This window comes from Acipenser ruthenus, chromosome 45 (genome assembly GCF_902713425.1).
Source record: "Acipenser ruthenus chromosome 45, fAciRut3.2 maternal haplotype, whole genome shotgun sequence".
NCBI lineage: Eukaryota > Metazoa > Chordata > Actinopteri > Acipenseriformes > Acipenseridae > Acipenser > Acipenser ruthenus.
In genome coordinates, this window is record NC_081233.1 from 9,790,734 (window position 1) to 9,812,064 (window position 21,331).

At 40.5% G+C, this 21,331-nt stretch overlaps 2 protein-coding genes across 4 annotated transcripts in view; both read right to left on the reverse strand.

The window, feature by feature from the left end:
• LOC131696559 (homeobox protein Hox-D3-like) overlaps positions 1-18,826 on the reverse strand; it is a 32,363-nt gene extending 13,537 nt beyond the window's left edge. Inside the window, exons 1-2 of one of the 3 annotated variants that reach the window (XM_059013121.1) lie at positions 18,501-18,826; positions 988-1,125 (exon numbers count right to left, since the gene is read on the reverse strand). The gene's annotated coding sequence lies outside the window, so the exon portion shown is untranslated. Of the gene's footprint in view, positions 1-308; positions 570-987; positions 1,126-18,495 lie in introns of those variants that run through there. The other 2 variants (XM_059013122.1, XM_059013120.1) reach the window with 2 other exon arrangements.
• LOC117400966 (homeobox protein Hox-C4a) lies at positions 16,603-18,343 on the reverse strand. Its single transcript, XM_034001333.3, has 2 exons — positions 17,724-18,343; positions 16,603-17,153 (listed from the first exon to the last, which is right to left on the reverse strand). The coding sequence occupies exons 1-2, from the start codon at positions 18,181-18,183 to the stop codon at positions 16,783-16,785; spliced, it is 831 nt and encodes a 276-aa protein (XP_033857224.2). The 5' UTR covers positions 18,184-18,343; the 3' UTR covers positions 16,603-16,782.
• Positions 18,827-21,331: the final 2,505 nt, after the last annotated feature.

The following is a 21,331-nucleotide window of genomic DNA, read 5'->3' on the forward strand; positions in this document are numbered from 1 at the left end:
AAGTTGCTATCTGAAGTGCGTTGCCTGACACACTCACACACAGACTGTGCGGGCCTTTGCATACACGCAATAACTCCGCGAAGGCCAGGCATGCCCGTTTTTATTTGTTTGTCTATAAAGTTTATTGCAATGTATTAAAATGGCAGCGGTGATTACCTCGACTCGAGGATCAGAGAACTCGAACCGGTTTTTTTAACGACAGCCTCATCATCTTTAGTGACCTTTGGCTCGGATGGGTAATATTTCACGGCGGGTTTAGCGGGTTGTCAGATGTGTGCGAATGAATTCCTCTTGGTTTACGGTCTTACCTCAGTCGTGTCTGGCAATGCGGGGTTGCAGGTATAGCCGATAGTCCAGAGAAGGGGCGCTCTGTGTGTGTGTGTGTGTGTGTTTTGAGATGTTGCTGCGCGCAGAATGTTGAAGGGTCGAGGGCGCGGGGTGCTGAAAATGTCCTGACAAAAAGTGAGCCATTGTGACGTGAGCCGCTCTTTCAGGAAAATAACAACTCAGCAAAATGGCCTGAAGCTAATTGTCCGATCACGTGGTGAGCACGTCGACTTTGTGACATGACAGCTGTAGTTCGGGACATGTGTATTTATCTCTTTTTTTCTATTACAGTTTTTCAAATTGATGATAATTGATTCATGTGTTGGTTAACCTGCTATAACCCGCTTTCTCTCTCTCTTTCTTTCTTACTTCCTAGCTCAACGCGTTTGCATTCAAAATGGAACAACTTTCGTGTAGTATAGGCTACTTTTTAAAAATAAATACTGCATTTTTCTTTCATTCTTTCTTTATTTCTTTTTTCCTTTCTAGCTCAACACGGTCACTGTTAAACTATCTATCTATTCTATAGTGTAAACGTTTTCTTCATAAGCGATATTTAAAAACTTTATTTAAATATGGGAAAATAAAACACCTTATAAATATACTGGCAGCGATGTATTTATGTATGAATTAATCTTGACAGAATAAATGCAGTTTTACCAAGCTCCAGTAACCAGCAGTGAAAACGCTGCGGATTGCTAGCTGTTTAAAGAAGACTCCATCTCCCAGCAGCAATGCGGATCAAGAACTCAATCTCCCAGCAGCCTTTGGAACGCCCATCCATGCCAATAAAGTACACTGTAAAAAAAACAAACAAAAAAAAAACCCTGAAAACGTTCTGGTTCTTTCAGCATACATTCTCAGTCCATACTTTGTCCATTTTATGTTTGGCCTCAAGGGCTCTCTGTAGTTGTAGTTTTCTTTGCATACTTTGAAACAAACGTCTCCCTTATAGCCCCCACAATGCAAAGCGCCCCGGACACACCCAAGCACACGTGTATGAACGCTGAGTCTCCCCTGGATTGCATTATTATTATTATTGTAATGTGAAGTGCAGTCCTCAGCATTTTACTCATTTAATATTGATCAGAAGACACAAGAAGAAAGAGGTGAGCCTGATTTAATAAATAGTTTGGAATGGGTATGATGGGTGACAATATATAGCAAAACACAAACAAACGAGAAAAAAAAAAAGTTTACTTTACTAACACACATTCAATTCCCATGATGCGTGCAGTGTGTGTGTGTGTGTGTGTGTGTGAGAGAGAGAGAGAGAGAGAGAGAGCGCATGTGTTGAATGAGGTAATACACGTTTGAGCTCAGCTTTGCGTTTAGTTTCAATTAGCCACCTGCTTCTCCAAAAGCAAAACTAAAAACGTGTTTAAGACTGGAGAATGTAGTACAAACAGCTTTCAGCGAGTCATTGTTTTTTTGACCTGAAAAAAGAAACAAGGACCAGGGGTCACAAATGGAGATTAGATAAAGGGGCATTCAGAACAGAAAATAGGAGGCACTTTTTTACACAGAGAATTGTGAGGGTCTGGAAGCAACTCCCCAGTAATGTTGTTGAAGCTGACACCCTGGGATTCTTCAAGAAGCTGCTTGATGAGATTCTGAGATCAATAAGCTACTAACAACCAAACGAGCAAGATGGGCCGAACGGCCTCCTCTCGTTTGTAAACGTTCTTATGTTCTTCTTATGTTCTTATATGCAAGTATTTATTTTTGCACAAGTCCCACTTAGTGATCGCCTCCCCTCCCACAGGGGCAGGTCACTCAATGCTGCTGCGCTTCCTTCAGTAAAGACGATCTGGTTGATGTTACAGACTGGAACTGAAGAGCAGCTCCTGCTTCAAGAACGGCTCTCGGGTGTCTTGCTTGGATGAAGTCTGTTACACCTGCCCTTCCAGCTCAGCACTGTCTTTGGGATGCAAAGCGTGTGAGCCGTCTGTGGGAAGCAGCAGGTTGGTTAAGGACTGAAAGGTGGGGACCAGAGCTGGGATCAATGCCAACTGGGATCAATGCCAGCTGGGGCTGTGCAGCTCATAATGAATTGCAGTTGCAAGGCAATTGTAGCTCTAGTTAAACTGTGGCACACCCGTGCAATCACAGTTGTGATTATCCCATATAACTGATCGATTACAGCCCAATTACGCATTTTTTTGTCATTACGGACATTTCAGACCTATGAGCAGCCTGCATTCCCAATGTGTTCGTAACACTGAGGTTCCCCTGTATTTGCTACAATGTCGAATGCCCCCTCCCTCCTTTCTCCTTGTACACACACTTGACTTCCACGCCCCATTTGCTTTTGTGCTCACAGTGTACTGTGTAGATCTACAGTAGACACGTCTAATTTGATTAATGTGCTTTGAACTGGATTAAAGCCCTGCCTCTCTCCCTCCCTCGGTTCAAGTAAACTCAAAGCTTTCATCCCAGAGAGGTGACGACAGGCGACCAACCTTTCTGTTCTTGCTTCATGATGGTTTGAGTTTGTTCATTCGTGTCTTCCCCCCCCCCCCCCCCCCCCCCGACACACACATTTTCATGCCAGTGCATCTACATTTTACAAGCAACAAAAGCTCCTGTCTTCTCAGGCAGGAACCTGAAACGAGTTATTGTCATCTTGCATGAATGATTCCTGCAGGGACAAAAGAAGGTGTGTGGGGTGACATGCGGGTGTTTGCGGGAAACAAAACAAAACAAAATATCCAAAAATAAAAACCCCACACAGTCTTAGCAGGACCTTCCTTCGACAAACAAGCGTAAAGCCTGGGGTCTGTGTGTAAACCCATGATAAGGTCAAGTTAGAATTCACCCTGCATTTTGCTTTATGAATTCAAAGCAGCTGTTTGTAGCACTGGCAATGTTTCTTAACCACCTGTATGCAAGTCACCTGAGAGATTCAAGTATGCAGTGCTTCACCAGGATCGGAGTCAATTCCTGTTTTTTCAGTTCCAGTTCAGTTTCCAATTCCTTTTGAAATCAATTCCCAATTGCAATTCCTTTCAAAGGAATTGGAGTGGATTTTTCAGACATAATAACAACTGTGATTTTTCGACCGCTTTCATTTGAAGCCAGTTTAATTGACTCACAAACAGAGACTTCGATTGAAGTCATTTCTTGCCATTGCGAGAAGCCCATTTTAACAGAATGCTGCTGATTGCAATTTGGAACAGTGATGTGCTGGAATCGATTAAAGGGCACTTGGAATTGGAATTGGAATTGGGAGTTGATTTTAAAAAGGAAATTGGAATTGGAATGGACCCCTGGGGTTCTAACCCTTTTTTTTACTTGCTTTGATCTCTACCCCTTCGCCTTCTCTCCAGCTCTCGATGGATTCAAGCAGTGACTCATATTTTAAACACAGGTTAAATATTAAACAGATTGGTGTATTCTCCAGATGTGGCCCATGGAGATCACAAGGTAAATTCCAGAGTCTCTGTTCTGAACTGGCTTGCTTGCCAGTGAAGTTTGCTTTTGTTATTTTGGTTCTTTTTGAAAAGCTGCTGTCAGGAAAGTGAGACCACATTTCATATTGAATCCTAATAGTGTTGAAAATTACATTGATGGTGCTTATATTAGCATGTGAGTAGAATGGACTGCAGGGGACCTTCAGCTAGTATTCAGTCTAGAAGAGTTTGATTTAAGGTGGGGGTTCGAATTGATATTTTAGAGACTTAATCATTGTTGCGATTCTTTAACCACTTTCATTTGAAGACAATTTAATTGACAAACAGCGGCTTCAATTGAAGTGATTCACTGCCTGTGAGAAGCTCATTTTAACAGAATGCTGCCTAATTGCAATTGTGATCAATGATGTGTTTGGAATTGATTAAGGGAAGGGGAATTGGAATTGGAATTGATTTTCAAAAGGAAAGTGGAAATTGGGATAGAAAAACGAGAATTGACCTCGACCCTGATTGGATTATATTGTGATAATCCCACACTGTGTGTAACTGACAGTGTGTGCATTCCCCTAATCCTCCTTTGTACTTGCCTATCTCTTGATAACCCACACCTGCCCTTAGCGCTACTATGCAGCAAGAGTCAATAAGTGACAGGGTTGAGCAAAGGGTAGCTACACACTTATAGAAGAGGGTTTCTGACCCCTGCAGAACCACATGGGTCAACTTTGGACTTTATTGGACCAGAAGAAGTTGGTTGTATGTCATTGTAGATATAACTTCTTGTAATCATAACTTGCTGTGTCCTAGTTCATACTGTACTTTAGTAGTATCATGATTTGCACTCACTGTAAACTACACTGTATTTAAATATGAAGTTTGCATTGTAACCCTTTACTGCCCTGTAAAACCTGTAAGTCGCCTTGAATAAAGGCGTCTGCCAAATAAATAAATAATAATCATTTTACTATGGCTTTTTATAAGGGTGATGATACCTTGAGGATAAGGTAGGCCAAGGTTGATCTGTGGAATTAGACAATTGTTCCCTTAAAGCAGTGGTGGAGCCAAGCCAGAACTCTGTCCAAATACTTTAAATATATTTAAATATACATGATGCTAACTTTCTTATTGCAATGAGGTTTTGCACGGAACAGGGTTTCAACTGACGTACTGACGGGTTGGATCCGGTTGTCCGAATGGTCAGTCTCCTCCTCGTGATGCTCGAGTCGCTCTCGAATGTGTTTTAAGAAGAAAACGTTTGAACAGCCAGCGCTCGATTCCTTCTGTCCCTTCAGGGGTTAAAACGCAGTCTAATATCCCTGTGACCTTTTGATGACCTGGGTCTGTGTTCAACACATTAGACACAGGGACTCAGTCAGGAATGTATCATTTTAAAACACAAACCAACCACCCAACTTGTTTTTAATGGTTTTAGGAGTGGATTGTTCATCAAATCTCAAACAAGTTAGAAAGCGTCGTTCTTTATAGACAGAAAAAGGAGGAATTGGAATGAACTGTAATTAAATGAAAGTGTAATTTGCTGTTTCAGAAGTGGTGGATTTCAATGAGCTCATTTATTGCCTCTGATTGTGAATCTCTCTAAGCCACAGTTTTTAATTACGGTTGCAGCTTTTAATTAAACCATAATGGGAGCTTTGTTTAAAAAAAAAAACAGAGGATAGTCTAAGATATTCTTTTAGACAATGGCATTAAATGTCTTTAAATGATCTCGGAATGAAATACCTTATAATAATCATAATAATAATGACAAGACAATTGTGTACGTTTTGCGTTTCATTTAGTTACAATGAATGTAAACGCATAATTTCTTTGTAGGCTTGGGGGTCTGGTGCTTAAAGAAAGGGGCTTGATACCAGGATGTTCCAGGTTCAATCCCTCCCAGCTCAGCCACTGACTCCCTGTGTGTCACCCTGAGCAAGTCACTTCACCTCCTTGTGCTCCGTCCTTCGGATGAGACACAAAACAAAGGAGGTCCTGTTGGAAGTGACTCTGCAGCAGCAGTTGTGATGCATAGTTCACCCCCTAGGATAAAAGCTTCTGCTAAATGAATAATTGATTTATAATAATATTATGTAACTGATAGCTTATCGATTCCCCAGTCCACTGGACTGTTTTATTGTAAAACCAACCCGTTTTACAGCACAAGAAAAACAAATCTATACATAGAAAATAGTTTGATATCCCTGACCCCATTCTACAGCAGTCTCATTAAACCCGGTCAAGGGCAGGGCTGCCCAGCTGCTGAACTCAGCGAGCTCCCCCAGACGGGCTCTTTTTAATGGTGAATTACTCCATTCAAGACCGGTAATGGGTTTGAAAAGACTTGAAGGTCAATCGGCAGTCTCTGGTAGAAGCTAGGGCACAATTTAGCAGCGAGGCTGAATTCAAACCCGCGACATTTCTAATGAGCAAAGAACAGTGACGTGGGATCTCAGCCCTCCGAGCTCTCTGTTTTAAATGGCTTTGTTCCATCAGTCAGATTTTTTAGTTTGATTAAACTGAGCCTGTGTCGTTCCCATCGTGGTATACAGTGACGCCTCACTTAAAGGTCAGCTCCCTTCACTGTTAACAGATCTTCAGTATTAAGGCCACCACACTGCTAAGACCACGTTTTGTTGGTCCGTTGACTGGACATATTAGAGATGGTTTTGTTATTTGTTTATTTATTTATTTATTTATTTGGGCTTTTTTTATTATTCATAAAAGACTTTGTTGAAAACCAACAAAAATGAAAAAAAAAACACATTAAAATGTTTTAGAGTTGTGGGTATAGCCAGTAGACCAGACAGCTTTCAATTTGTATATTATTGCTAGTCTGTTGTGGCTAAAATGGATGGTGTGGACTTAGGACATTCAAATGAGCGCTCACCTGTATGAACTGCACAACCGAGGCACTCGGAGCTCACCTGTATGAACTGCACACACGAGGTACTCCGAGCTCACCTGTATGAACTGCAAACCGAGGCACTCGGAGCTCACCTGTATGAACTGCACACACGAGGTACTCCGAGCTCACCTGTATGAACTGCACACCCGAGGTACTGAGCACTCACCTGTATGAACTGCACACCCGAGGTACTGAGCACTCACCTGTATGAACTGCACACTCGAGGTACTCGGAGCTCACCTGTATGAACTGCACACTGAGGTACTCAGAGCTCACTTGTATGAACTGCACACCCGAGGTACTCAGAGCTCACCTGTATGAACTGCACAACCGAGGTACTGAGCACTCACCTGTATGAACTGCACACCCGAGGTACTCAGAGCTCACCTGTAAACTGCACACCTGAGGTACTCAGAGCTCACCTGTATGAACTGCACAACCGAGGTACTGAGCACTCACCTGTATGAACTGCACACCCGAGGTACTCAGAGCTCACCTGTAAACTGCACACCTGAGGTACTGAGCACTCACCTGTATGAACTGCACACCTGAGGTACTCAGAGCTCACCTGTATGAACTGCACACCCGAGGTACTGAGCACTCACCTGTATGAACTGCAAACCGAGGTACTCAGAGCTCACCTGTATGAACTGCACACCCGAGGTACTGAGCACTCACCTGTATGAACTGCACACCCGAGGTACTGAGCACTCACCTGTATGAACTGCACACCCGAGGTACTGAGCACTCACCTGTATGAACTGCACACCCGAGGTACTGAGCACTCACCTGTATGAACTGCACACCCGAGGTACTGAGCACTCACCTGTATGAACTGCACACCCGAGGTACTGAGCACTCACCTGTATGAACTGCACACCCGAGGTACTGAGCACTCACCTGTATGAACTGCACACCCGAGGTACTGAGCACTCACCTGTATGAACTGCACACCCGAGGTACTGAGCACTCACCTGTATGAACTGCACACCTGAGGTACTCAGAGCTCACCTGTATGAACTGCACACCTGAGGTAAAGAGCACTCACCTGTATGAACTGCACACCCGAGGTACTCAGAGTTTAGTTAAGCATTGTTCCTGTCTGAACACGGACACTGGTTACGTCACAGACATGGGCACGCCCACCTCACCGTTCTTTTTGTAGAAAACCACGGCTAACGACCACAGACCTCTAGCCAATAGCTTTAGTGGAACCATTTTTTGTATTACTACAAATTAAAACACAGCGATCACTTTTCTCACACAGATATTAATTGAGGGCAAATATAAAATAAGTTGACCAATAGCCTTAAGCGATAAATCTTAGAATTCAGAAGAGACTTTTATATGTAAGTTTTCACAGGGCTTGTAGATTATAGCACGTTAGTATTATCAAAGGGGGTGATTTAACAAGTTTGGCATTGCTGTTGGCTTCTTAATATGGAATACTGCGTTGGTGTGACTTCACATTGACGTCAATATGAGCAAACTCAAACTGGAGCAATAAACGGCCTTAATTCTGCGGTGGCTATTTCACTGTAATTAATCCAAAAACTAACTGCTGTAGTTTTAATAATTAGCTACACAACGTTTCCGCTTTCTTCAGATAACATGGTAGAAAAAAACGTTTTTGAAAGCTGCAGGGTGACTCACAGCTGAATGTTCTAAGAACACTGCGACACCGAGCGTTCTGAGGAGGAGTTCCAATCCTAGTGCACTGTGACCCCAGAGCACTGACCGGAGGGGCGTTGCTTTTTCCCTGCGTCCTCACCCTTCAAGATGAGGCTCTGGCGCCGTGTTATGGCAGGGCGTGGTGAGGCAGTTTGGGGCCGAGGGTGGGCAAATAAATGCAAACAGGATCCAATGCTGCTAGATCCCAGGGGTTTGTTACAAGGGACATACGTGTCCCACAAATTAAAAAAAAAATGATGCTAACTTTTTTGTTTTTGCAGTGAGGTACACGAGGTTAAAATGTACTGGCAGGTTGGATACGATGAAGGGAGGACAGATTAGACCGCATTGCTCCCGCTAGGCTCCCGTACACCGAGGAGTCGTTTTTCAATGGCAGCCCCGACCTCTACTTCAACTCTGCCCGCCTCTCCTCCGCTCAAGGCGTACAATTCGTGTTGGGGTGCACGTTCTTTTGAATATTAGATGCAGTTTTTATTGGAAATAATATGCCAGCTACTGTGAGACTTTGACAATTAGACCTCAGCGCCGCTCCGAGTAGCTTGAAAGCGCGTGTCGCAGTATTTTACAGCGCCAGAATTGCACTGACGCGCTTGCGCAGTATGGATCATAATGAGGGGCTAATGGATTATAAAATCCGAAAGCACGTGCCTGGCTTCAGAAAACAGGGGATGCAGATAGAAATTAAGAGATACTAAGAGGTGATATCGGAAGCTGTCGTGACACAGAAACAATAGCAAGTGGTTTGAATGAAAACAGACCACTCGCGACTATAGCCCAGTCTTAATTCTGCACATTGCAAAGACCGCTGCACAGCACGTACATTGTCCAGGATACAATGACATCTTATTCAGCGTGTACTGTTTCCATTCGGACATACACACCTATCTGATAGGAATTAATTTATGCATTTATTTATTTTCTGGTTTCTTTTGAACGTAATGACCGACCTGCTGTTTGTATAGCACACTCAATTAGAATCCTGTTAATTCCACAATCCAACATGATGGGCCATATTTTCAAAGAGGTCAAACAGATGGGCATTTTTACAAAACTAGAAACAAGCAAATGGTATATATTCGAAACCCTCTCAAGCACTCTCAGTGTGTTTTTGTTTGCTCAATTTCTCTTTCTTTTTTTTTTTTTAAAAAAGGAGTCCATTAAAGAATGGAGAAAACACTTTGAAAATATGGCCCTGTGTCTAATGTATTCATGCAATTATCCACACGATTATCTAGCATTGCCATAAGAAAGTTGGTTTAAAGCACGTGCACGTATCAGGTATAAACTGCTGGACCCTTCTGCGTCATTTTTGAGAAACAACATCCTTTTGAGATGTTCTCTTCAGACACATTCAATGCAACCATAAGCTGAAAACTGACCCCACTTTCAGATACATCGTTGAGCAAAACTTTGCCATCGAATCAGAATTGTGTATCACCGTTCATTTCAACCAGTTGAGTTTTGTCAACAGTAGAGCGTTGTCTTATTTTTCTTTTCTCAAAGTGGTATTTTCAAATGGGATCTCACTAATGCTGTACATGAAAAAAATCCCACTGCAGACACATTGGTATAATATATACTGCTCAGCCAAGCGTTCGGGAATGAAGCATGCGTCTTACCCAGATAAAGGGGGGAGGTAGGTTGCGAGATCAGCAATGCATGCATTCGATAGAATTTGCTTAGGATTTAGAGAAAAAAAAGCATCGTTGAACCACAAGGCTGTGGCATGCACCCAATGGTACTTGTATACAGAACTGTGTATTATCTATCTGTCTGTCTGGCTAGCTATCTATATAAAGGGCATTGAAGCATTAAGAGAGTTCATTAGATTCAATCGCTTTACGATTCTCTTAAAGGGCATCGCAAGGTTCTGATACCACAAGAGAGAATTATTACAGTCTATATAAAAATGACAAGATTGTTATAAGCTGAATTACTGCCTACAGAACCTCAATGACGCCACATTTTCTTTGTGAGAACACCAGTATTGTAGTCAGTGTGCACACTGCAAAACAAGTGTTTATTATGCCTCAGATTTTAAACCTATTTTTAGCTGCATACATCACCTTCAATGTTGGCTATGGTAAGTATTATGTATTATATAAAACTCTGTAGTAATTTACATCACAAGAACATTAATAGATTTAAATAGAAAGAAGTATGTGTAGTTACCAGGGACTAGCAGTACCTCCACGGTTTATTTTCAAACACGCCTTCCCTTGATAAAGGCAGAAACATTGTGAAGCAAAGCATGTGTAGTCGAAGTAAGAATTATAATTACTATGGACGGTCCACCTTGTCAGACGTGAAAGAATGTTGCGAACACACAACGCTCGAAATAGAATCTCGATGCGTCGATAGAGTTCTCTCTATTATCAAGCTTGGCATTAATAAATGTAATGCCAAGTTTCCGTGCCCCTGCGCGGCAATTGTGGTGTAATAATATTCCTCGGGTTACATTTTGTGGGAAACGGTAGTAAATAATGGGTGAGTGAATTGCCAGGTACAGAATTTACAAGCAGTTGGCAAAAGGCCAGCAGTCAGAATACCGATCCCACGCTTCGCTCAAGGCGGGTTTCAGTTTGCAAAGTACTTTAAATAAAGGAAACAATTCTCGGAGTTTAAAAGTAGGCCTATATTTAGCCGTCGCTGTAGAAATTGCTTAGCCCCTATCGGACCCACACATCGTTATAAGTTAATAATTCCACTAAAACAAACAGGGCCGTGAGCGGCAATTTCTTCATCAAAGCGATATTTCCACGATTAAACGTTGATAACAACTTCAAAGACGAAAGGGAGAGAGGAAACCAAAGCGGCATACCATGCAAATTACTATTGTTTCCATTGTGGTTTAAGGTCAAAACAATTTCAGATTTAACGCCCCAGCCTCTAACGCATCCCCGATGCTTCCTGTACACGAAGGCACTAGTCGATGGGCCGAGGTGTGCAGCTTTTGTCCCGAATCTCTAAACACAACAGACCCCAGGCTTAACCGCCAGTCTATACTCTTCTCAACAAAACGCTCGAGTACCTTCGTGTCTAAACTTGGGTCGTGACCCTTCTAATGCCAGCCACTGACCTACAAGTAAACACTGTATCGACCCCTCTTCAAATCTATACAGCAAAGCTCTCAAACAGACAAAACAGCGGGTCTCAGTCCAGCTCCCTCCCTAGTTATAGACACCTCTGCACAGACATCTCTGTGTACACCTGCAACGCACTCTCAGCAAGCATCTGAGTGCATATAAACCTAGGACATAATTCTGTGTCATATCATAAAGGATATAGACAAAAAGTCGTATATATATATATATATATATATATATATATATATATATATATATATATATATATATATATATATATATATATATATATATATATATATGGTTACAATTGTTTAGGTGGTAAAACAATAATTCTATCTATCTATCTATCTATATGCAAGCATTAAGAGATCTCATTAAATACATTACTTTTTGAAAAAACTATAAAAGTCGATCTAACTATATATATATATATATATATATATATATATATATATATATATATATATATATATATATATATGAAGTTTACTTGGTTTTGAAATATTAAACTAGTATTTATTTTAGTTTTAATTCTCAACTGAAAATTAAATGAATTACAGACTCTCTCTCTGTCTCAGTAATATTTTGTAAAGTGCAGGGGACACAAGTATTAACGTAGTGTTTTCACCTTTGGGATCAATGCAGTTAGCACAGAGCAGAAAGATGACTGAGGGCTTATAAGGAGCGCCCTCACAGTGCAGGGCAATGCATCCTTGAATCAAAGCGAGCTCCTTTATTACCACCCTGTTTAGCGGCCTAGAGGAAACGCCGAGCTTCACACACAAACTCCCGACATGTTTGGTTTCTTGCCTAATAAAATAAATCAACGCGACAGAGTAGGCCGCGCTGCAAACCACATCACTAGATGGTGATATACGACGTCACAATAAATATGACTTACATCCGTGTTCGTTTGGCAGTTACGGTTCTAGAATCGTAATTCACATAAAGAAACCGGGCAAATTAAAATTTCCTTCAGAGTAAAACAAACACAGCACTCGAGAAAACTGGAGCTAGCGGGTGTGTGTGTGTGTGTGTGTGTGTGTGTGTGTGTGTGTGGTCTTGCTTTTTGGAATGGTTTAGCTAGAAGTACTACTACTACTACTACTATTACTAATAATAATAATAATAATAATAATATAACTCCATATTCAGCTATCTAATGCATTACAATATGCTTCGACCGAGTTGACAGTTTTTATGACAGTATTTTGGTTTGTATTGCTTGTACGTGCTGTATCAAATCAACCCTATATTAAGTGTGAATGTGATGTAAACACGCGTGTAAACGAACGAATGCTACAAATCTAACAATCTCTAAACTATTTCCTATTGAAATGTGAATATCGTTTGACATGCATAGACACCTGTGTGTTAACACGAGGGCGCTATCTCCTGATGAAATAAATCAGACCCCGGCAGGTGAACAATGCTTTGAGAAATAGATTCCACTACACAATATTATACAACGGGTCTTTTCATTGCCCACTTTAATCTTATAGCCGTGCTAAAAAATCTATCATGTATCCCTCCACCCCTCTACCCCATAATTTCCTAAACGAGGTCTGCGTAACTAACGAATTAGAAGTGTCACTTAGTCATTTCCAATCAGCAAGAATCTAGTCTACTTACAACCGAGCTGTGTGTACATAGGAAAGCCTTTTCCAGACTATATAGAAAAAGAAAAACCGTTACAAAATGCTTCACAGACTACAACTACAGGGCGCATAGCAAGGGGGGGTAGGGAGGTAGGGAGGTAGGGAGGTGGGGGGGGGGGGGGGGGGGGGGGGGGGGTCCGCTGATTCACCCCGGTACGCTCGCTTTCATAGGCTATCTGGTCATTTTGGTTGGACACAATGCCATAACACGCATTAAGCTCCCTTACCCCCCCCCCCACCCCCCCCCCCCACCTCGTCACCCCATCCCCATTGCTATGGCAAAATCTACAAAAGGCACAGGACTGCCGCGGACCCCTGAAATGTATTGCGGCGCGCACACACACACACACACACACACACAGAAGGTACACGTTGAGAGAACGCAGGCGGGTCACCAGGGTTTAAAGGTCGGCCATCCCGTTTGAAATCAAGTTAATGGGACAGAAAATGTGTCCTTTCCCTGAACCCGTCTTTCTCGCCGCTTTCCCGAACTTCCATGAGAAGCGGCCTTTCAGCGTCTCTCCATGCGGGCGACAGGAGGTATAGATGGGAACGCAGAGATGCCCGCTCCTGGCGGGGGCGCATTCATTTTTCTACCCTGTCCTGCTGTAATGAATTCATTACTCTGAATGTCACGTCCGAGCAAGAGACAGAAACGCGGGGAGGGAGGGAAGGGGGTATACAGAATTATAAACTACTGCTGCTGAATTCTTGCACTCAATGCAAAATCAATATAGAAGTTTTTTTTTTTAAATAACTTTCTCTTAATGGTACTTGCTTTTCCATTTGCACAAGCTGGATTTTAATTTACGAGGGCCTATATATAGCGCGCAAATTAATTTAATAAAAACGCAGGCCTATACACTTGACCAACGTGATTAATGGTCTCAAATACTTGTTTCTTTTGTGCTCTTCTACCTAGGAATCCAAAGTCTTTATCGCATTCAAACCAGACCCTCAGACACTGGTTTATATTCAGCAAGGATCTCGATCGCACTTTTGTATTGAAAAGTATTCTTGACGTTTCTCTGCTCAAACTCGGATCCCCCGTCTGGAGTTTAAACGATGCCCTTAATAAAATATTGACGCTTTTCTAAAACTGCTGCTAGGAATGCATTTGTTTACTGTATAGTACTTTAAGATGAAAAGGGAGAATTAGTTGATGCTTTGCACGCTTTAAAAAAAAAGATTTTGACGAGAGAGAGAGAGACAGACAGTATGCATATATTTATATATTTTATAACAAAAAACAACTATCAATAATAATAATAATAATAATAATAATAATAATAATAATAATAATAATAATAATAATAATAATAATAGTATTGGCAATCGTTTTAAAATATCTTTCGTTTTAAGTTTACACCACACACTTATTTTGGCACAGAATGTGTTTCAATAAATCCATATGGTTTTGCCCTGGGAAATCTGAATAACCTTTCCTAGTCACTGGTGTTATTGGGCTGCTTTGATAATCGCATGTTTTCTTATGGAGGAGGAAACAGTAAAACATTCTAACACACGTGTGTTAGCATGCATAGGGATTAGCGATCTCTTTTTATGTAACCCCAATCGACTTGAAATTGGACGACCTGGGTGTTATTAAAGACAGGGGAAAAAAGGATTGTGATGAATTGCCTACAGCCCTAATAATGGTCCTAGACCAAATGCTCATTAGAATCAAGCAAGCAATTGCGACCAGCTTTCTTTCTTTACGGAAGTTTCAATGTTCAGATAAACAAACTTGTAAGGGGAGTTATTTCATTAACAACAGATTTACATGAATTTCCATCGCGCTTTATTACTGATGGGAGCAGGACTCGGTCTATTAAACATCTTGCATCCATACTACCTGCAATTTTCACATTGCATTGTTACGTGTGTGGGGCGAAACTATACTAATACTAATTCTACTAATACTACTACTACTAATAATGATAGTATTATTAGTATATTTAAAAAAACATAACAACAGACAGCAGTATCGTAACGAAACGCTCCTCCATGCCTAAAGAGAGACAGAAGGAGAAGACATTGTCTAGAAGTGCCCCCTTTGAAAAAATCACTGAACTGCAGTTGCAGATACACGCTCTCGTCTCGCATACAGGGTTACACAGTCGAGGTGAATTGCTGTTCATTTTAAATGTTTTCAATATAAGCCCCCCCCCCCCCCCCCAACACCCAAGATAAATGTCACACAGGTTAATATCACATCATTAGTACTGTTTCTTGTAAGACAATAATAAAAATATATGTATATACAAGTAAAAAAAAATGAAAAAGGAAAACGCTGTGTACCACAAGGACCAAAACCAAAAAGAAAAGGTCATTAGGTACAAGAATGTGAATAATTGATAAAAACAAATTATATATATATATATATATATATATATATATATATATATATATATATATATATATATATATATATATATATATATATATATATCAATTATATCAGGACGTTTCAGACTACAAATCCTTCTTCAGTTGAATGGAAAACGCAGTCCTATCTATCTATCTATCTATCTATCTATCTATCTATCTATCTATCTATCTATCTATCTATCTATCTATCTATCTATCTATCTATCTATCTATCTCTGTATATATATATAACATTGTGCAATAGCTTTACATAAGTGACATTTTTAACAGCTAGCGTTGCTGTTAATTTAAGCGAGACCTTGTTGTGTTTTGGTCGCCTCTATTTCTCTAGACACTTGGCAGTCGCTCGACCTTACATTTGCCACCACGCTTAAATCATAGCAGCTTGTAAAACCAACCTTATGCTGCTAATTGCGACATGATTTTTAATGTTATTGCAGCCGGCCATTTACACCCTGCCATCGCACGTTAACCTTGCAGTAAATTGATTCAGTTAACAAGCGAGTGTATTGATAGCCCCTAATAGTAATACAAATAAAAATAAAACAACAATACAAGCACCGTGTTAGGGTCCTTGCACAAGGAAATAAGCAACCAAGCTTGTGTAAAACTAGACACTCACTGTTTTATTGAGCACTATCACAGATACACTAAACTTGGTTTATTGCATTTTACAATGATTGGGTAGAATCCGTCTAAAACACAATTGCATCACCACAGAACGAGCTACTTCACTTTTTTTTTCGTGGACGCCAAATAGTCACAGTATTTTTTTTTTCAAATAAAAACAAATACGTTTAAGAGCTTTTTTTTTATCATTTCCTTTCACATTAAAAATAAAAAAACACGCTTCATCGCTATCCTATCTTTTTTGTTGTTGGTTTCTGACATAAAAACTACATTGTGCATTTTGTTTTCATATATAGAATCCTGCAAAAACCCTCCATAATTATTATATGTCCATTCATCGTATTCTTCACAACACGGACTTCTCAAAAAATAAATTAAAACCTCTGAAACGGCTTAATAATAATAATAATAATAATAATAATAATAATAATAATAATAATAATAATAATAATAATAAACTACAAGTATTCGCCTCCACCCATGCAAGTATCACACATGCATTCTCTTATATACATAATTGATCTCAGGAAGATATCTTTTTTTTTTTTTTTTACGCACGAGAAAACTAAGAACCAAAATATATATTATATTCTATAAATAACCAGAGTCCTTTGTTTGTTTTTCTGAGTATAGTTATTTTTGCCTGTGTGTGTGTGTGTGTGTGTTTTTTTTTTTTTTTTTTATAGCCTTGTAATATCTTCCGCTGGCTCCTGAGCGGTGAGCCGTGAGAGTTCTTCCGTGGCAGAGACACTGGGAGCGGCAGCAGCTGTGACAGACGACCCGGCGGTCGTGGCGGTAGTTGAACCCGAAGAAGCCGAGGATCTGACTTTGGTATTGGGTAGCCTGTGATCTTTTTTCCACTTCATCCTCCTGTTCTGAAACCAGATTTTGATCTGCCTTTCGGAAAGCACCAAGGAATGGGCGATCTCGATGCGTCTCCGCCGCGTTAGGTACCTGTTATAGTGAAATTCTTTTTCCAATTCTAAGACTTGCTGTCGGGTGTAAGCAGTCCGAGACCGCTTTGGTTCCGCTCCATTGAAACTGGGAGACACTGGATAGGATCGAGGGAGGAGGGGAAGAAGAAGGAGGAAGAGGAAGAGGAGGAAGGAGAAATAGAAGAAGGGAAAAAAGCAAAAGACTGGCGTGAGTTGAGATTAAGGAAAAGTGGGGAAATAATACACAGAAAACAAAACGAAATGCTTTATAATGGAGCTGTGGCACGCCTATATTTTTGGGGAGGTTTTCCCTACTTGAAAATCTGAATTATTGATGTAGCATTACAAAGCTTGAGTTGGGATTTTTTTTTTAAAATATCTTCTCTCTCTCTCACTCTCACTCTCTCTCCCTCTCTCTCTCTCTCCCTCTCTCTCTCATACAAAACAAAATCAGCCACATGGCTAGGGCTGCCCAGAATACTCTCAGACATAAAATTTATGGTGGGTGTAATTACCACTTCGGAGTCGTAAATCCAGCTCAATTGTGCTATTTCAAAAGAGCTCCTCTCGTATCTAACAGGGGCTGCCTAGAAGACAGCGACCAAATAAAAAAAAGAGGGAGGGAGAGAGAGACAGAGAGAGAGAGAGAGGGAGCAGGGATAAGGAAACACACACAAGTTGCCTACCGGTACTGACGTGGATTTTCTTCATCCAAGGGTAAACTACAGGCTGCTTGGTGGAAGCGGTGGTGCTCGGATGATCCGGGTTTGCCTGGCTGCAGGAGGGAGGTGGTGGTGCGGGCGATGGGGTGGCAGGGGTATTGGGCAAGGGAGCTGCTGACTCGCAAGGGGCTGCCTGCGGCTTTGCAGCGAGGAGGTGCCCGGCTGGGGGGTGTCCATGCCCCCGCTGGTGCGCGGTTGGATTCTCCGGATCGGGGATGCTCCCACAGCTGTACTGACGATCCTGATAGCTTGGCCGTGGAGGGAACAGCTCCTGGTGATGATGTTGATAGCCCGGGTCCCCTCTTGTCCGGCTGTAATACTCGGGGCTGTGGTCGGGGATGTAGCTGTTTTGCGAATATTCCTCACACGGAGGAAATTTCGGATCGATGTAGTTAGAGTCCATCAAATACGAACTCATGATCATTAATTTCTGGAGTGGAAAATAATTTTTCTCGCTTTGTCGTTTTTCTGCTCCATAAATCCCTCCTACTAGCTAGCGACCCTGTAAAGTTAGTTTTACCACGTGATTCCACTGGCCAATGGCGACGAGTGAGCTAGTCCCCGGATAAGGAACCAAAAGGTTTATTCAAAATGTGCCCCCCCCCGACCCCCCCCCCCTCCTTGTTTGTGTGTGTGTGTGATGTTGTGTGTGTGTGTGTTCTATGAAACTGGGACAACATAATTGGGTTAGGATAATGATATAAAAACTCCATTAATAAAGAAGCACGATAGTAACCTTACTGTATCTCACGGGGCTGCCAGTCGTTGCTGTCTTGAGTCTTACTCAGGTAGAGGTGGAAAAATAAAAAACTTGTTCAGCTCCCGTCCAGAAATAGGATGCTCTTGATCGAAAGACTTGCGCTCCGAAACAAAAGCATCATCCGGCATCTTTTTGGAGACTGAATCCTGGTAATACACGCTTGCATCCTAAACAAAAAGAAGAAAAAAATCAGTGGAAATAATTAGACAATCAGTTTATATCCTTAAACCCCAATAACAATGACATAAAGGCGACATACATATAATATTGAATGTCTTCACGTTTGTGGTACAGAGTGGTGTGTCACTGAGGACTACTTGCATTCCTCACTTCTGTGTTTGGGTTCGACACAGTCGCGCTATTCAGAAGTGGCTTGGAACAGTATTGTAACAGGAATGTCATTCACCCAATAAATCTGCAGCCATATTGCTGAAACGTTGGCATTCGGTTTTAATTGAGAGATGTCTCGCTTATTTGCATTAGATACAGCTGCTCTAAAAAGCACGTAGCTGCGCATCTTTCATTCTCTCCCAATTTAGAACAACAAAAGGATTCTAAATTAAGACGTAACCACGGGGAGTTTAAATTAGGTTAGACGTTCTTATCCCTTTGGTGTTTGGCATCATTGTCCTTATATATATATATATATATATGAATTATAATAATGCAAAATGAATATTAAAAACATATACATGCATGCTGGAAATACACGAGTCGGTCCCCTGTAAGAATAATGGAATCGCTTTTAATCATCCGCATCTTGAAAAAATAAACACGATTAATAAACGCATTGAAATAGCTATATTATGAGAGTGTGGGGGAAAGAGCTACTTAGAGAGGCGCGGGTGGAGGCTGCAACATACACAGTCTTATTCTGAAATCACGTCCAGCATTGCTTTGTCATATTTTATTGGATAATAATAAAAGCGACACATGAAGTTAGCTGTTGGTGTTTTATTTATTGCAGAGAGCGAGCGGGCCAGCAATGTCGAGCACTTTTGGCTCAATGGCAGCGTTTTATTGGGCTGTAAAAAGGCAGTAAATCACTTCCCCGGGACGTTCCCTTTCTCTTTACAATGCTTCACGGGTCCATGTGCCTCGTATGTTTTCTTTGCTCCACACAAACATAACCCTTAACCTAAATGCGACTCGCTTTATTGCAGATCACTGTTTGAATCGGCAATATTAATACGTTCTGGTTTTGTTATTGTGTGTGAAAATAGACTTATTAATGCTACTTTTAACGCACTTGGCAATGCGTCCAAACCATTGGAAGAGTTGAGTTTTTTTTGTAGACAACTTTCACAGCGGTGTTGTTTAGGAATCGACGATGTATTCCCCTAGAGTCGAATTTGCGATTGTTACTTTTTAACACAAATTCGGTTCTACAGGGTACAGATAGACGACTCGTGAGTTTTATGGTACGCTTTGAAAGTTGTGGATAAAGCACACTACCTGTTATAAAATGTGTATTTTTGTATATTTATACACTGTGATAAAAAAAAAAAAAAAAAAAAAACTGGAAGTTTTCTAATAATTTTCCAATATTGAACATCTAAACATGTCCGGGCAGCAGTGTGGAGTAGTGGTTAGGGATCTGGACTCTTCACCGGAGGATCGTACTTTACCTAGATTGCTCCAGTAAAAACCCCTGTATAAATGGGTAATTGTATGTAAAAAATAATGTGATATCTTGTAACAATTGTAAGTCGCCCTGAATAAGGGGGTCTACTAAATAAATAAATAATAATAATATCTGTTGTTATAAAAGTCCACCCTATGCTGTACTTTTAAAACAGATTTTTACACGTGGAACAATTTTAATGTAATGTTTAACACATAAACACTAGTTTAAAAAGTCTTGCAAATACGTGTTTAATTCAGCCTTCTGTTAAAGCTGTATTGGACTCTAAATGACTGCGAATAACCGGTATCCTTAAATTATTTCCAAAAGGACTATATGGGTGGTTAAATAAATCAACCAATCAATAAATAAACAGGAAAGGAAGCACATTTTACAATTTTAATATCTTGGCAAATTGACAAAAACCAGGGTAGCCCGTTGTCCCTGATTTATGGCCGAAGCAAAACGTAAGTAAACTCTTTTCGCATACTTTAAGGCTTCCTATACACATAACAGCGGTTCGAACTTTATATATATATATATATATATATATATATATATATATATATATATATATATATATATATATATATATATATGTCTAAGGTAGAATTTTAATATGTAATAATCTTCATGACGTAGACATGGATCACAATTATTAATAATTCCAAGAATAAATATTACTGCATTCTTTGTGCATTCTAGTTGTTGAGTATTAATTTGCATATCATATTTTTTAAAAAAGAAAACCACTAATATAAATAAAACAACGGCAAAGGTTTGCTGACTGAAGCTTTGTGGTGTTCGGTGACAATAGTGCGACGAGCAGCATACTAAACAGGCTCTGAGATCAGTGTTTGTACACATGACACACTAGCAATATATATATATATATATATATATATATATATATATATATATATATATATATATATATATAAATATAAATCTCACAATCAATAAACCTGTTTGTTAGTGTTTGGGCAAATGGCGTATACGACTCTAAAATCCTACATTAACTACACTTTGCCTTGTTGTACAAGCAATCCAATGAGCGCAGATTTATTGCAAGCGGGTTCAAAACGCTGTCACCTCGACCTTTGCCGGAACGCTAAAATATTTTAGCAATTTTACAAACGCTGCCCGGCGTTAATGTCAGTTAAACAAATAAATGACTCCGCAGTTAAA

Excerpts from the sequence above, each read along its gene's own strand:
- LOC117400966 (XM_034001333.3), bottom strand. The coding sequence starts at position 18,183 with ATGATCATGAGTTCGTATTTGATGGACTCTAACTACATCGATCCGAAA. Across the intron at positions 17,154-17,723 it reads GAAAATCCACGTCAGTACCG|TGTCTCCCAGTTTCAATGGA; the intron begins GTAGGCAACTTG and ends GATCCTATCCAG.